The following is a 17,325-nucleotide window of genomic DNA, read 5'->3' as shown; positions in this document are numbered from 1 at the left end:
CATCTGTTTGTTCTGGTTCTATTTGTTTTGTGTTCATGTTTTGCATCCTTTTAGCCTAGTATAGTGTTATATTTAGTGATAAATTGTTTTACTCTGCTAGTCTGTATTTTTTTAATGTGTGAATTGAAACACTGAATTTTAGAGTTTCTATTGAAAGGTGTGTATTGTTCCCTGTTATTTTGTTAATCTTCTGTGTTTGAGAATTTTTTACTCTTCTGTTTAGTAAATGTTGCAGTAGTAAAAAAAAAGATCTATTCTAAGATAATATCTTTCCATTTCATTAAAATTCCTGTGGGGAAAATTCTGGAAGGCAATATGACTAGAATGCAATTAAGATTTGGATTCACCTTATCCATATTTGCCTCCTGTAATTTTTCTTCAACTACAATCAATTTCTTTTTAGCATCTGCTGTTAATTTTCTAGGGCTATTTAAGTCTTCGTCATCATCAAAGGTTTTGTTTAAATAAACAATTAGATCAGGTGTTATTCCAACAGCTGGTTGTAGACTGAAAATGTCTCCTAACAACCTTTGAAAGTCATTAAGAGTCCGCAGTCTCACCCAGTTTGTGCCTAGACACACATGTTCACACACACACACATACACACAAACTCAAGATCTAATGGCATTCATCCAGTGCCCTACTACATGCATCAGGAACCTATCTTCTAATGTTTACAAAACCTCCCTCAAAGGATCACCATTTGGGTACCCTCAGCTTTAATACATGAGCCTATGAGAAATAATTTATATTCAAACTATAACATTTCTGACAATGAAAATAATGTAGTCACTAACTGTAGGTTAGCAATTTCTTACAGACAAAATGGAGTCTTTCTGTATAACATAAACACCACACTCTTCATTATTTAGCAAATGTTTGAAAGTATATATATACATGAACATCTGTACACAAATTAGAAGACATTTGGTTCATTAAGTGTCTAAATATGTACTCAATAAATGTGTTCTTCAAGAAGTGGAATGGTAGACACGTGTGATGGATCCATATATTAGAATCATCAGTAAAATAAGGTGGAGAGGGATAGAAGACACATAGATTAGCAACTCTGGCATTAATGCACATATACTTGACAATAATTCTGTAATTGTACCCACAAACAACACACACACACACACACACACACACACACGATCCTTATGAAATTCTTGAAAGATGAACCCTACATAGTGATAGCTAATGTAAAGTGCTTTTTTGAGGTGAATTATATATTTCAATAACATTTAAGAGAAATTATATATCTGTTGCCTTTTCAGACACAAAATTAAAAATTCATTTTAGCTATGTAATTTGAATTAGCTCATACAGATTATCGATTGGCAAATCAAAGCTTAACTCAAGAAATAACACAAAGCATACATACAATCTTTAATCTTACTTTGATTTTAATGTGATTATTAGTGAATCGTGGATACTTGTTTACATAGAAGAGATGTTTTTATTGATGTAATGGTTAACATGAAAACATATGATGTCTCTAAATAAAACTGTAAACCTATCTCCTAATGTTTCTCTCCTTTTATGTACTGATAACTTGTAACTATAATGGTTATGTTTTGTTCATGTAACAAATCAAATACACTACTTTAAGATTAAAATACTAATAATTAAATTTTTCTGTTTACTAACAAAATAAAAAAGATAGAAAAGCATAGATGAATATTAAATAGATGTTTATTTAAAAATGGAAGGTTTTCTCTGAGACTCCATCTTATGCCTACAAGAATGGCCAAGATCAAAAACACTGACAACTTATGCTGGAGAAGATAAGGGATAAAAGGATCATCCCTCCATTGGTGAGAGTGCAAACTTGCACAGCCATTTTGGAAATCAGTATGGTGATTTCTCAGAAAACCAGGAAACAACCTACCTCAATACCCAGCAATACCACTTTTCAGAATATACCCAAAGGATGCTCAATCATACCACAAGGACATGTGCCCAACTTTTTTCATAGCAGCATTATTTGTCATAATCAGAACTTGAAAACAACCTAAATGCACTTTGACCAAAGAATGGATAAGAAAAATGTGGTACATTTACATAATGAAACACTACACAGCAGAAAAAAAATAATGACATCTTGAAATTTGCAGGCAAATGGATGGATCCAGAAAACATCTTATTAAGGGAGGTAACCCAGACTCAGAAAGACAAATATAATATAATATGTACTTACTCATAAGTGGGTTTTAGACATAAAACAAAGAAAAACCAGCTTACAACTCACAATCCCAGAGAACCTAGACAACAATGAGGACCCTAAGAGAGACATACATGGATATAATCTACATGGGAAGTAGAAAAAGACAAGATCTCCTGAGTAAATTGAAAGCATGGGGATTATGAGAGAAGAGAGAAAGGGACAGGGAGGAAAAGAGGGGAGCAGAAAAAAAATAATGTGCCAAAGATGAGACCCTCAGAGGGACCACTGGAATCCAGTCAAGTCCAGAATGCAAAAGCAAGGTTTACTCAGCATTTAAAGTCCAAGACAGGTTGGGAACTCAGCCACCACACATGATGCTGCGCAGTAGGGAGAGCCCATGTTCCCAACTGGGGCTTACATATATAGGCAAAACCCACAGGCTGGGTTTATTTTTGGTCAACGGTGTTGGTCTCACATAGTAGCAGGTGTGGATTATCTCTAGCATGCCCCCCTCCCCAAAGCAGATGCTTCTGCTGTTCCCTGATAGACCACATAGCTAGGTGTTAACAGGTGACCCAGCTTCAGGAACATTTTGTGGTTTATGCTTGAATTCAGTGTCCTAGTTAGAGATCCCGTTTTCAACTAACTCTTGATGTTTCAAAGTTTTATTTTTTTCCTGTCCTTACAATAATATAACTCAATAAAAAACAATTAAGTAAAAAAGAAGAAAAAAAGAAAAAGATGGCATTATCATCCTATCAAAAAAAAAAAATGGAAGGCTTAAAATGAGACAGGCTTTATGTCTCCATCCCTTGACGTTTCAGAAAAGGAAAATAAATACACACAAGGACCTTGGACTTCCCACAGGGCAGGAAACCCTGGCTGTTCTTAGGACTGGAGAGGGAGGGGTAGAGGGATTAGGGGGAGTGGGAGGGAAATGGGAGGAGGTGGAAATTTTTAATAAATAAATAAATAAATAACATCTGTCACTATCAATACTTTGGTGAATGATTTTACACAGTTGTGCAACAGGAAATTTATTTGAATGATGTATTCAGCTCTCCATAATATCTGCAGATTGACAGTTTTTATTATACAAAAACCTCCCTGTCACTCACCTGTTTGGATACAAGAGGGGCCAATGAACACAGCTGTAAGGTGTTCCTCAAGTCATCTTCCTAGATAGTAGTCGAGAGAAAACCAAGTGGGAGGTCAACAATAAAATCTTTTAAAATGTAAGATTCTATCATGATCTTCCAGAGAATGATGCATTCCTTGACCTAAATGAAAACTGAGATCAATCTGCTCAACATTCCCCTCAGGCAGAAACCCGAACACAAAGGATCTGGCAGTGCTTGAGCTTCTCCTCTGATATGCCTGTGTCAAAACCTTAGATCCTCAGTGTTGGAAGGTGAGACTTAGTTGGATCATTGAAGTGAATTGATTCATTTTTCACAGGAGTGGGTTACCTATATCATTTTTTTCCCCTCTAATCTACCTGAGTTCTTTTACTTCTGCTTTCTGTCACCAGTTTAAGGAGACTAAGGCTCTTGTTATGCAACCTCTAGATTTAGGTGGAGGCTCTCAACCTTCAGAAACACCAGATAAAACAAAAGCATTTGTCTTATAGATTACTTGGGTCACCAACCAGCCACATAACCTTCAACCTACAGTCTGCTTGAGTATGGAATGTGATAGGGTAAGGGTGGCCTAGAGAGTGAGGGAGTGGCCAGCCAATCGCTGACCTAGCCTAAATTCCAGGACAGGAGAGTAAAACCTTCCCTGACACTGCCTGAAGCACAAGGACCTGTTGGGACTAATTGAGTCCTGGCTTTCAGCTGTTCTTCCCTGTCTAGAGCCTTTTAATTGAAGTTACTAGAAGCTGTGCCTATCTTAGAGGATCAGAGGATGGGATTTTCACCTGTTGGCCATTGACTGCAATATATTTAAGCCTTCAGGGTGCTATTAAAGGGGGGCTTTTTGGTACCAGTGTTGGAAGGTCTGTGTGTCGGTCTGTCTCTGCTTGTGTATTCTCAACCTCCAGCCCCTTGCCCAAAGCTCGGGAACTGGGTTCTAGCGAATAGAGTGCAGACGGGGGGCTGTGGTGCGCGGCATGAACCCACAGGCTGGATGACCCAGAGACCTATGGTAGAACCTAACAGGACTGGGGGGATGTCAATCTAATGGTGCCTAAGAATATTCTCTAATACTCATAGATTGGTGCCTAACCCGGTTGTCATCCAAGAGGCTTCATCCAGCCATTAATGAAACATTAGGGCAAGCTCTGGCCTTTCTGGAGAAGAGGGGGAGAAAGGATAGCAGGAGACAGAGGGGTCAGAACACCTTAGAAACCCCACAGAATCAACCAACCTGAGCTCAGAGGGGCTCACAGAGACTAAAGCAACAACCAGGGAGCCTGCATGGCGCTGACCTAGGCACTCTGCATATATGTTATAGTTCCGTGGCTTGGTCCTTTTGTGGGACTCCTAACAGTGGGAGTAGGGGCTGTTTCTGACTCTTTTACTGGCTTTTAGGCTTTTGATGGCTTTTACACCTCATGCTGGGTCATTGTGCCCAACCTTAATACATGGGGAGATGCTTACTTAGTCTTACTGCAACTTGATATGCTACATTTTATTGATATCCAGGAGAGACCTGTCCTTTCCTGAACACAAATGGAGGAGGAGTGGATTGGAGATTGAGAACAGAGGGGGTTGGAGGAGAAACAAAGAGGAGAGGAGGGAGCGAAAACTGTGGCCTGGATGTAAAATAAATAAATGAAATAAATCACTCGATCTTGGATAAAGCTACCTAAGGGAGCCCAACTTTACTGAAGTTTCATAATAAAAATGCTTTCTGTTTGGTTGTTTTCTTAAATGCCTGAGCAATTATTAGAGTAATGTGCATTGGGATCTCTAGAGACATAGTTTATAGCAGTCTTTGAAAGAATAACTTTTTAAACACATCGGTGGTGGTGAGGTCTGGGGAACACATTTGGATAGAATAAAAAGTGTAATAACCTTGGGAAATGTTGATGTGAATCTCAAAATCTCATGAGAATTTCCATCCTCTGTTGACATTTTCATTGAGGCAAAAGATCAGGAAAACCCCCAAATAATATGATTCATTTTGCAGCTATGTGGGCAATAAATAGGAAATGATTTAAAACATAAGTAACTACAATGAGATAAGGGGACCCTACACTCCAGTCATTCTGAAATAAATTAGATAATGAAATCATTTATAAGAGGACCTTCACAGTGAGAAAAAGAAGCCATGAATTCTGGTTTAGAGTCAGATGCATTCAGAGAGCACAATAGAGCCTTTGTTCAGATCAGCGTTATGATAGGACAGTTAAATATGAACACTCAGATCTCTTTGTCCAAGTACAACTGTGCCTGTATTCTTTTAAGGTATTGTTCTAATATTTCAAGTAAATGTCTGTATTTTAAAGACTTTTTGACAAACTGATATTGGATTCAAATAAATGAAAGTAATTGATATTGGCTAAATTTAAATATAACAATGACTGCTATGTCTATTGTAATTTATTTTGTTTCTTTTTTGAGCTTCAACATAATTTTATTCATCTTTTTATATTTTTACTTAAGGGAAAGAAGAAGAAGAAGACCATGGAATAACTTGACAATTGAAAATTGAAAATTCCTTTTATTTTAATATTAATTCGACACTCAAAATTGTTAATACAATTAATATGAAGTTTCATTCATGGGTTCAATTTCTAGTGTAAACTTTGTTTTGGGTGTCGAGGATTAATTGATACATGTAATTGTTGAAGTTAGACAAAAGTATGATCTTAAGTGTCGAACTTCTAATGTTTGTGTCTTAGCTGCAGGGATTCTTATCATTGCTGCCATGAGATGATTTGTGTAAATTCGGGAACATTGTAAGAGATATCATCACAGTTATCTGAATGTGAAAGAAATATCCTACAAAAACAACATTTCCTTTCTCTCGTTTTTATTGGCATCTTAGGTACACAACAACAGCAGACTCTGTCCCTTATTCCAAAGGATGATGTGAGTGAGCCCCCACCCTGCCCCTCCTCAGGCTCCTTCCTATTCTTGGAGTTTCTACTTAAGCTTACACCTATCACAAAATCTACATTAATTTTTTTGAAACAACTCTTGATATTATTAGAAAGTAGCTTAGTTTGTTATTGAATATGTATCTTTAGTATTTATATTAATATTAAAATATTTTATTAGTTAATATTAATGCATAATTTGAAGACAGTGAATGATCATTTTGATAGCCTAAGACAGAAAGTATTGTCAGATAATGTCATGAGGATTATGAAAATATAACTTGTTTATATGTTTGATGGTGAAGATTCCCTAGTTTTCTCTAGAGATATCATTATTTTTAATTCCTATCTTCAGTATGCTAGCTGTGCACAAATCAAGCAATTTTGTTTCTTTTGGGGCAGAGTTAAATTTTATTTTTTAAAATAAAATATAAAAAAACTAACACACTGGAATTGGACAAAACAAACAAAGAAAAGAGCCTAAGAGAAGACACAAGAAACAGAGACCCACTTGTAGGAATACTCAAGAATCCCATCAAAACATCAAAGTGGAAGCCATAATGTGTATGCAGACCCATGCAGGCCATTTTCTAGCTACTTTGGTCTCTGAGTTCATATGAGATTTGCTCATGTTGATTTAGAAGACCTTGTTCTCTTGATGTCCTCCATCCCCTCTGGCTCTTACAATCTTTCTGTCTCCTCTTCTTTGAGGTTCTGTTAGCTCGGTCAAGGGCGATTTAATAGAGATATCAAATTTAGGGCTGAGTGTCCCAAGGTATCTCATTGCAAAATATCTGGCTGTGAGTCTCTCTGTTTGTTCCCATCTACAGCATGAAGAATCTTCCCTGATGATGGTTGAACAAGGTAATAATTTGTTTCCCTGGCATTTGCCACAATTTTGTTACTTAATACTCTGTCAAAATACATGCAGTAATATTGCTAATAACACACTCTCTCCCTGTGATCCACCAGACTCAGAACCTTAAACTGAAGGACGGAGTGCAACACCAAGTATGTTCTCAGTTCCTGCATCTCTTTACCTAAAGCATAGCCAGGGATTTTATATCTTATTTTAGGGAATTACATGCTTCCTAAAACTTGTGTTAAGGTACTCATGATATACTGTTGAAACTCAGCTCCTGCTTTTCAGACCACACAGATCCCAAAGACTGAGGTTTTCAATCTTTGAAAGGCAAATATAGCATCTACTCACTCTTAAGTGTATACTAGCTTAAAGTAAAAGATAACTTTGCTACAACTCACAGACACAGAGAGACCAGGTAGTAAGGAAGGTTTATGGAGGGATGCTTGGACCTCCCTGGAAAGAGGAATAAAAGAGACTTTAATGAATTGAATGAGGATAGGTGGATATGGGAACATGAGTGATAAGGTGGAGCGGGAACACCTGGAAAGGGGTGGCATTTCAGGGACATGTAAAAGTCTAATGCAAGGGAACCTCCCAGGAAGCCACTAGAATGACCCCAGCTAAGACTTCTGGCAATAGCATTTAATAGCTTTAATTTGCCATCTGTTATAACCAGATTGGTGCCTAGCTCAACTGTCACCAAAGTGTCATCCAGCCACTGATGGAAAAAGATGCAGATCCACAGCCAAACCTTAGGCTGTGTTCAGGGAATCCTGTAGAAGAGAGGGAGAAAGAATGATAGGAGACAGAGGGGTCAAGGCCACCTAAGAAAATTCACACACTCAACTGATACGAGCTGATAGGGGGTCACAGAGACTGAACCAATAACCAGGGAGCTCACATGGGATTAACATTCTAACCTAGACACTCTGCATGTCTGTTACAGCTCTGTGACTTGGCCCTCTTTGGGGATTCCTAACAGTGGCACTCGGGGCAGTCTCTGACTCTTTTTCTGGCTTCTGGCACCCTACTCCTCATACTGGGTCTCCTTGTCCAACCTTAATATATGGGGAAGTGCTTAGTCTTACTGCAACTTGTTATGCTACATTTTATTGATATCCAGGGAAGACCTGTCTTTTCCTGAACAGTCAAGGATGAGGAGTGGACTGGGTGTTGGGAACAGAGACAGTTGCAGAAGAGACTGAGAATTAAGGGGGAAGGGAAACTGTGGCCTGAATGTAAAACAAATACTTTTTTCAAAAAAGTACTAATAATCGGTGGAGAAAATTTTCATGCAGAACAGTTCCTCCCACCTAACAATTTAGCTTCACTAACCTTTTTCTTTTTCAAGCCCATGATCCATCTCTAAAGATCTTTATCTCACTAGATTTCCAGATAGCTATGTCTTGATACCCCTACGTCTAAAACCATATTTCTATGTTTGCATTTTTGGTGTTTTGCTACACTAATATTAATTTATTTTCCTGCATTGTCAATATTATCACCCCAGAAAACGACTATAGTTTGCTATTAATATTGGTTTTACAAGACTGTTCCCACTGACTTGATATTGGAGTAGAAAGTACACAGAATATAGGATAACAACAAAAATTAAAGCAATTGAGATATTAATAAGACTGGAAAGGAAAGCATTGCCTAGACCTTTTAAACTTATGATATAAGAACACAGTTATGAAAGCAGTGATAGGGTTGAAATCCTTAAACTTGATTATTCGAGGTAATTGATGATAGCCTTATATGAGATACTGAAGAAGGCATGTGAATGTGCTTGTTCCTGTGTTTGCATGCATGTGGGGGGACTGGGACAGGGAGAGTGAGGGGAGATAAAAATACACACTGCTGTGCTTCAGGGAAATTTGGATTTGTATGCAAACTTTTTAAAATTTTGCTCAAGCCAACCTCTTTAATTGAGAGAAAGGTAATACCATATCAATTTTAAGAGATATAAGAAAGTAAGAAAAGAACATTTTCAGTTTCTTTAATTTCTCCTTATGCATTCATATAAAAGAGATGAATGATTAGCACCATTATATAAGTTATTCACAAGTAGAATTATAAGTTAATATCTTTGTTTTCTGTCCAGATGCCATAAAGCTGTAAGCTACTGTTTTCCTGGCACAGCTCTCTTTAGATCGTTGATGAGTACTGTGTTGCTGTCTGAACCTTTGTCTTCTCAATGACTAGGGTACTTCAGCATTACTTATCACTAGCATGCTTCTGTAGTGATAACCTCCCTCCACCCACCTCTCGCTTGTCCATTTAGAGCAGATAACAGCCAGAGGACCACAATGAAGAACCACACAAAGGTGATAGATTTCATCCTAGCAGGTTTGACTGATGACCCGCTGTGGAAAGTTGTCTTATTCATCTTCCTGCTTCTTACCTATCTGCTCAGCATCACAGGCAATCTGACCATCATCACACTCACCCTGGTGGATGCTCACCTGAAGACCCCCATGTATTTATTCCTTCGGAACTTTTCCTTCCTAGAGATTTCCTACACTACTACATGCATCCCCAAATTGCTTGCTACTATGGCAACTGGGGACAAAGCCATTTCTTATGGTGATTGTTTAACTCAATTGTTTTTTGCTATCCTATTTGGAGCATCCGAATTTTTCTTGCTGGCAGCCATGTCCTATGACCGCTACGTGGCCATCTGCAAGCCCCTGCACTACATGACCATCATGAGCAATAAAGTCTGTATGCAGTTGGTCCTCAGTTGTTGGCTTACTGGCTTCCTTATCATCTTTCCACCACTCCTGTTAGGCTTGAATCTTGACTTCTGTGCTTCCAACATCGTTGATCATTTCTACTGTGACACCACCCCACTCTTGCAGATTTCCTGCACAGACACACAGCTCCTGGAGACGATGGGCTTTGTCTCGGCTTTGGTGACACTCTTACTCACATTGTTACTGGTCATAATTTCCTATACCTACATTGCCATAACGATTCTAAAAATCCCTTCAACCAGCCAGAGGAAGAAGGCTTTCTCTACATGCTCTTCTCACATGATTGTGATATCCCTCTCGTATGGCAGCTGCATCTTCATGTATGTTAAACCATCAGTCAAGCAGAGAGTATCTATTTCCAAGGGAATTGCTGTGCTCAACACCTCAGTGGCTCCACTTCTGAATCCTTTTATCTACACGTTGAGGAATCAGCAAGTGAAAAGGGCATTCGTTAGCACAATACACAGGATTGCATCTTTCTCAAAGAAATGATTATGCAGTCGTTGCCTGGGGGACCAGTCCCCAGCAGCACAGGGTTGAAATACATGTACAGAGCTGGCACATATTATGATTTTTTCAATTTGAGGTGGTTAAGTGAAAAGGACCCTTCCACACTCTCTTAATCCTTCTCTCTTTATCCTTCTTATGTGTTCTGATTCTGCGTTCTGTATTCTTTTTTCTTATCTCTATCCTGAAATGATTTTTCTCTCTCTCTCTTGGTGTTTTCCTTCTCCCTCTCTTGATGTTTTTCTCCTAACTCTCTCATTGTTGATGTTTTCTTTTTAACTCTTTCTAACTCTTTCTTTATTCTTTTTCTTATAGCTTATATACCCCAGCTAAATCTTTCAGGCAATATAAAAACAACAATGTGATTATAGTCTATCTTTCAAGTGAATGATTACAATCAATACAAGTAAAAACGTCCTGTTTTCCATATACCTTAACATGATTAAACATTTTATGTATTAACAGGTGAAAAATAAATAATCCACAAGCCCACATACATTTGTACCCAAGCAACTTGTTACAGATGACCGGTATAAGCATGCAAGGTATTCTTTTACTGGTAGACTGAATCTTTGCAGTTACAAAGCAAGACAAATCACTTTATTACTTATCTTGAAAGATAATCTTAAAAGGAATGTTAAAGGAATCACAAATTTAAACTTTTGTATAGAAAAGCAATCAGTAAGCTCTATTTTAAATCTTTAGGATGCACACCCAGCCATCAATAGTCATATATATATATATATATATATATATATATATATATATATATACACATATATATATATATCAGTGTATTGAGGGAAGAAATGGGTATAAGCAATTAATCATCATCCTTGATCAACAATCAATCTTCGCAAGGAAAGTATGTCAGTTAGTAATAATTGTGCTACTTTGTTTTTGATTCTTTACCTCAAAGCTATTGTCAAAATATTTCAATCAGCCGGGCAGTGGTGGTGCACGCCTTTAATCCCAGCACTCGGGAGGCAGAGGCAGGCGGATCTCTGTGAGTTCTAGGCCAGCCTGGTCGACAAGAGCTAGTTCCAGGACAGGCTCCAAAGCTACAGAGAAACCCTGTCTCCAAAAACTAAAAACTAAAAAAAAAAAAAAAAAAAAAAAAATCAATCTAACCTGAGGTTATTCAGGAGAAAAATCCCTGCAAGACAAATGAACTTCAGTTCCCACCTGCTGCTGCTCTGACACAGCCACCAACACTATTCTATTTCATTATATGAAGGAAAATGAATGCAGTTTACTTTTTTTGGGGGGGGGGGGGGGTTTCGAGACAGGGTTTCTCTGTGGCTTTGGAGCCTGTCCTGGAACTAGCTCTTGTAGACCAGGCTGGACTCGAACTCACAGAGATCCACCTGCCTCTGCCTCCTGAGTGCTGGGATTAAAAATATTTGCCACCATCGCCTGGCCTCACCAATTTTTAATGTGGTGTTTTACTTCGAAAACCCAAGAGAACATTATACCAGTTTTTATCCATCACCTTTAATGCTCAGGGAATAGACAAAAGGATTCAGAATATCTAAAACTTTCCATGGAAAATATTTATTTTCTTCATGGTTGGAGTTGCATTTATCTTTTACAAGTGGAGTTTTTCATTTTAAGAGGAAATATGTTCCTTAAACTTGTTTATCTTGAAACAGCAATGAAATGCAATATATTGTTTGTATTCTGAAACCTTCTAAAGTCTCTTTGTTTGATGTAGAGTATTCTTTAAGTTAACTGGAAAGTATCGTTGAATGATTACTGAATACAAACAATGCTTAGGCAGCTATTGGTTTGTCAAGGGTGCAGCTTATATTTCTGGAAGGCACAATCTCACAGCAAACTCCCTATTCCTCTTGTTCTTAAAATATTTTCTGCCTTCTCTTGTGTAACAAATCTTGAGCCTCTGGTGCATTAGTTCTGCTATAGATGTAACCACTGGAGCTGGGCTCCACGGCTCCCCACTTTCACCCACTATAACGGTCTTTCCTTATTGAAAAGATAAATTTCCTTAATAAAGGATGAGACTACACTTACCTGTGGTTAGAAAGACAGATATTTAGAAGTCTTCCCAACATGACTCCCTGAACATGACCTGGATAAGAGAAACACCAGTATGCATGCTCAGGTCTAAAGGGGACAGTTCAGGATGCTTCAACACTAAACAAAGAACTACAGGCAACTAAGAAATGCTGAGATCTGTAGAAATAGTCTTCCATAAAAAAAGAATACCAATTGGTTAGCAAATCCCAAGTGACCAACACCGAAAAAGATACATTTGGGGTATACACACACACACACAGAGAGACACACATATGTGTGTGTATATATATATATATATATATATATATATATATATATATATATATATATGAGAAGGTTATATTTATTCCTTTATAGGAATATATGTATGTTTATATGATATGTATGTATCTATATGTATTTGTACACATGTATACAAATATATAAAGAACTAGAGGTCATAGCTTTGAAAGAGAGCAAGGGAGGTATATGGGAAGATATGGAAAGAGGAAATGATTATATAGTTTTTTTAAAAAATTAAATGTAAAAACAAAAAATGCTTATTGCTCACTTTTGGGAGGCCAGCCCCCAGAAGTCAACACCAGGGTATGTGAGAAAATCCATGAATGCCTTGGGGGCTAGACTTTTCTATCTGAGGGGTAAATAAGGAGACACACTGTTTCTGCTGGTAACGTAAGAAAAAAGGAATAAGCACTCACTTTCCTGATGGTAACATTCTCCTTTACTTTATCTTAGTGTCTTTCTTGACAGTCTCTCTTCATGTAGAAACATTTCTGTCCCACCAAGATACATATTTTGATATTCAATTTCACATGACTACGCATCTTCCCTTTACGCAATTTCTCCTCCACATCTCTCGTCTACACAGCTTCATTTTCCTTGCCTCCACAGTTACAAATCTCCACACAACCACGGTTCTGCATCTCATTTACATATCCTCTCAGCACTTGAGACAGTTCCTAGATGCAGCTCCTCTATGTAGCAGCGGCTCCTACACAAACAGCTTTCCCTCATTACACCTGTCAGAATGGCTAAAATAAAAAAACACCAATGATAGCCTTTGTTGGAGTGGTTGTGGAGAAAGGGGTACACTCATCCATTGCTGGTGGGAATGCAAACTTGTGCAACCACTTTGGAAAGCAGTGTGGCGGTTTCTCAGGAAATTCGGGATCAACTTACCCCTGGACCCAGCAATACCACTCTTGGGAATATACCCAAGAGAGGCCTTATCATACAACAAAAGTATATGCTCTACGATGTTCATAGCAGCATTGTTTGTGATAGCCAGAACCTGGAAACAACCTAGATGCCCTTCAATAGAAGAATGGATGAAGAAAGTATGGATTATATACATATTAGAGTACTACTCAGCAGTAAAAAACAAGGGCTTCTTGAATTTTGCATGCAAATGGATGGAAATAGAAAACACTATCCTGAGTGAGGTAAGCCAGACCAAAAAGAGGAACATGGGATGTACTCACTCATATTTGGTTTCTAGTCATAAACCAAGGATATTGAGCCTATAACTAGGGATCCTAGAGAAGCTAAATAAGGAGAACCCAAAGAAAAACATATAGGCATCCTCCTGAATATTAACCTTCAGCAGGCAATGAAAGGAGACAGAGACAGAGACCCACACTGGAGCACCAGACATAAACCTCAAGGTCCAAATCAGAAGCAGAAGGAGAGAGAGCACGAGCAAGGAACTCAGGACTGCGAGGGGTGCACCCGCACACTGAGACAATGGGGATGTTCTACTGGGAACTCACCAAGACCAGCTGGCCTGGGTCTGGAAAAGCCTGGGATAAAACTGGACTCTCTGAACATAGTGGACAATGAGGACTACTGAGAACTCAAGAACAATGGCAATGGGTTTTTGATCCTACTGCATGTACTGGCTTTGGGGGAGCCTAGGCAGTTTGGATGCTCAACTTACTAGACCTGGATGGAGGTGGGGTTTTTTTGGACTTCCCACAGGGCAGGGTACCCTGATTGCTTTTCGGGCTGAGGAGTGGGGGACTTAATTGGGGGAGGGGGAGGAAAATGGTAAGCGATGGCGGGGAAGAGACAGAAATCTTTAATAAATAAATAAATTTAAAGAAAAAGAAGACTTTAAAGGTGAAAGACAAAAAAAAATAAAAAATAAAATAAAATAAAATAAACAGCTTTCCCTCACACACACATACTTCTCCATCATTCATTCTCAAATCACCTCACTCATTCATGCTCTCATATTCTCTCATGCTTCTCCTTCTACTCACATTTCTCTCTCCCACATCAGCCTTCTTTCAACACGGCCGTGTTACGGGAGGTCCTCCCACTCCTCCAGCCTATCGCCGCTGAGATACCAGCCCATTGGGGCATGGTCTCTCTCCCTTTAAAAAAGCGGCCACTTCCCTCTCCTCTCTCTCTTCACTTCCTGCTCTGCTGGCGACTAGACTCTCTTCACTTTCGCAGAGGGCTGACGGTGATCTGTAAGTTTTTTCCCCTTTAAATAAATACCACCCTATTAATCATAATTCCAAACTGGTGTGGCATTGTTTATGACTTACGCCTTCAGTTGGCACCCAACGTTTGGTTTTAGAACCTCTCCTTTCCCCGCTCGGCTGCCGGCCGCAGGTTCGGCTTGGCGGTAGCCCTCCCTTCATCAGCCACCACCTGTGCCTTGCAGCAGCGGCCTTGGCCTCTCCACGTGGATTTAAACTCCACAGGCCCACGTAGTCTCTGCCGAGTGGTTTGCTCTTTTCTGAGTCGTTTTTAAATCTCCCTTGCAAGCACAGCTCTTAAGTGGAGCTAACCAGAGCACGCGGTTGCTGAAAGCTTCAACCCCTCAGGGTGACTCTGTCACGTGGAGGCATAAGCAGCTTCCAGGTTGCTCTTCTCTACCCCTGGATTCTGGGTTTCTGGTTCCGTCTCTGGAATTGATTTAATTACATTTACTTTGTTGAGCAACTTACATTTTCCAGTTTTTAACAAATACTAGGCGGACTCTGAAACAGGACCCTGATTTCGTCACAACTTGGCAACAGCGCCACCTGCTGGATAATAGGTACTATGGCAGTTTTTGTTTCCAACGCAAATTTTACTGTTCTGCTTACCAATACAATGGGTTATATCATGCAAGGTTTATATGACTATGGGGATAACTTAATTTACTGGTTACTAGGTTTCAGTATTCTTTTGAATATTCTATCATTTAGGAAGATCATGGCACTCCTAAGAACCATACAATCTTTACTAGAAACTCATGCAGGTCAGGAGATTCAGGATTTAAAAGAGACAATAATAAAGACAATAATAAAAAGACTTGAAATGATTGAAGAAATGATTGGAGCTGGTGAACAGAGTAATAAGGCACAAGGACAGGATACAATGCCAACACCAGCTATTAGAACTGGCTTACCCAAGGTTTTAGCGGCATACCCTATACTTAATTCTGACAAAGTGTCAAGTTCTAAAGGCTCAAAGGGAGTCAGAGAAGCTAGATGGACGCCAAGAGCAATGAATGATCTACAAGAAATTAAGCAAGCTATTGTTAATTTTGGCTTGCACTCTGCATATGTAAAGGAAATGATAAGAACTTGGGCTTCTAATGCTAGAGCTACCCCCCATGATTTCCATCAGTTAGTGTCTGCAGTTTTAGATAATGGACCTTCCTTGATGTTTGGAATTTATTTCAGAGAAGAATCCAAACATATGGAACAGCAAGGAAGAGCAAAAGGTGTCGAGGTTTCCCAAGATCAAATTCTTGGTGCAGGAGAATATGCTGATCCACAGGTCCAAGCTCTTTATGATGATGAAGTACTGTGTCTATGTCACCAAGCAGCTTTAAATGCTTGGAATAGGATACAAGATCCAGCAAAAGGGTTGAATCATATACCAGAATTAGGCAGGGACAGAGAGAACCCTTTATTGACTTTTTGCAAAGATTAATTAAGGCTCTGGACATAGGGGTAACAGACCCAGAAGCTAGACGAATACTTCTTGAATCTCTAGCTTTTGAGAATGCAAACATAGAATGCAAAAAGATAATTGGGCCTTTAAAGTCTAGATCAGCACCTATGGATGAATGGATTCAGCATACGATGAATGTTGAGACGTTTAGCTATAATGATGAATCTTGGGTAGGAGAAGCGATTTCCACAGCAATGAGGAGACATCAAACTGCCAGGTGTTTTAATTGTGGTAAATTAAGACATCTGAAAAGGGATTGCAGGCACAGAATTTCTAGGAATATTATCTCCTCTGGGAATGACAAAAATAGGAGACCTAGGCCTTCAGGTATATGTAGGAGATGCGGTAAAGGCTGACATTGGTACAACAAATGCAGGTCAACAACAGACAAACAAGGCAACCCGATACCGTCGGGAAACTCCTTGACGGGCCTCTCGCAGGCCCCCAAGCCAACAGTGGCCCAGTCATTCCCAGTCACAGTGGAGAACGTGCCTCACCAAGAAAATTAAAAGCTCCAATTTCTGCTGTAAAAAGTAATACTGGTCTAAATGATGAAATACGTGTGGAGCATGAGTCAAAAACCCAGTAGGACAGAGTAAATGTATATTTTGGCAGACTTCTATTAATGATCAAAGACCAAAGCTAAGAGTCTGTATAAATGGCACTTTTATTGAAGGCTTATTAGACACAGGTGCGGATGTAAGTATCATTACCCCAGAATCTTGGCATCCGAATTGGCCTCTTCAAGAGGTAGATGTTCAGTTCCTGGGAATTGGAACCCTATCTCGTGTAAAACAAAACACAAGATGGGTTGAATGCATAGGGCCCGAAGGGCAAATAGGAAGACTAAGGCCATATATAGCCAATATTGCCATAAATTTATGGGGCCGTGACCTGCTACAGCAATGGAATACCCAGATTAACATTCCTGTAGTTCCAGGAACTCATAATTCTGGGAAGGATATGATGAGGTATTATGGAAAAAGGTCAC

General features: G+C 39.0%; 1 protein-coding gene across 2 annotated transcripts; it reads left to right on the top strand.

The window, feature by feature from the left end:
• The first annotated feature begins 9,380 nt into the window (after positions 1–9,380).
• LOC121459136 (olfactory receptor 6C74-like) lies at positions 9,381–15,885 on the top strand. Of its 2 annotated transcripts, XM_041668670.1 has the most exons (2): positions 9,390–10,286; positions 15,880–15,885. In XM_041668670.1, the coding sequence occupies exons 1-2, from the start codon at positions 9,390–9,392 to the stop codon at positions 15,883–15,885; spliced, it is 903 nt and encodes a 300-aa protein (XP_041524604.1). The 2 variants fall into 2 exon arrangements, with proteins under 2 accessions (XP_041524608.1, XP_041524604.1); XM_041668674.1 differs by lacking the exon at positions 15,880–15,885 and having other exon boundaries at positions 9,381–10,328.
• Positions 15,886–17,325: the final 1,440 nt, after the last annotated feature.

Source organism: Microtus oregoni, unplaced genomic scaffold (assembly GCF_018167655.1).
Source record: "Microtus oregoni isolate MIOR12 unplaced genomic scaffold, Mior012 000001F_ref0000356, whole genome shotgun sequence".
Lineage (NCBI taxonomy): Eukaryota > Metazoa > Chordata > Mammalia > Rodentia > Cricetidae > Microtus > Microtus oregoni.
Note: the sequence above shows the minus strand (reverse complement) of the source record. Positions and strands in the feature narration are given on the sequence as shown.

Coding starts and splice junctions, on each gene's coding strand:
- LOC121459136 (XM_041668674.1), top strand. CDS start 9,390: ATGAAGAACCACACAAAGGTGATAGATTTCATCCTAGCAGGTTTGACT.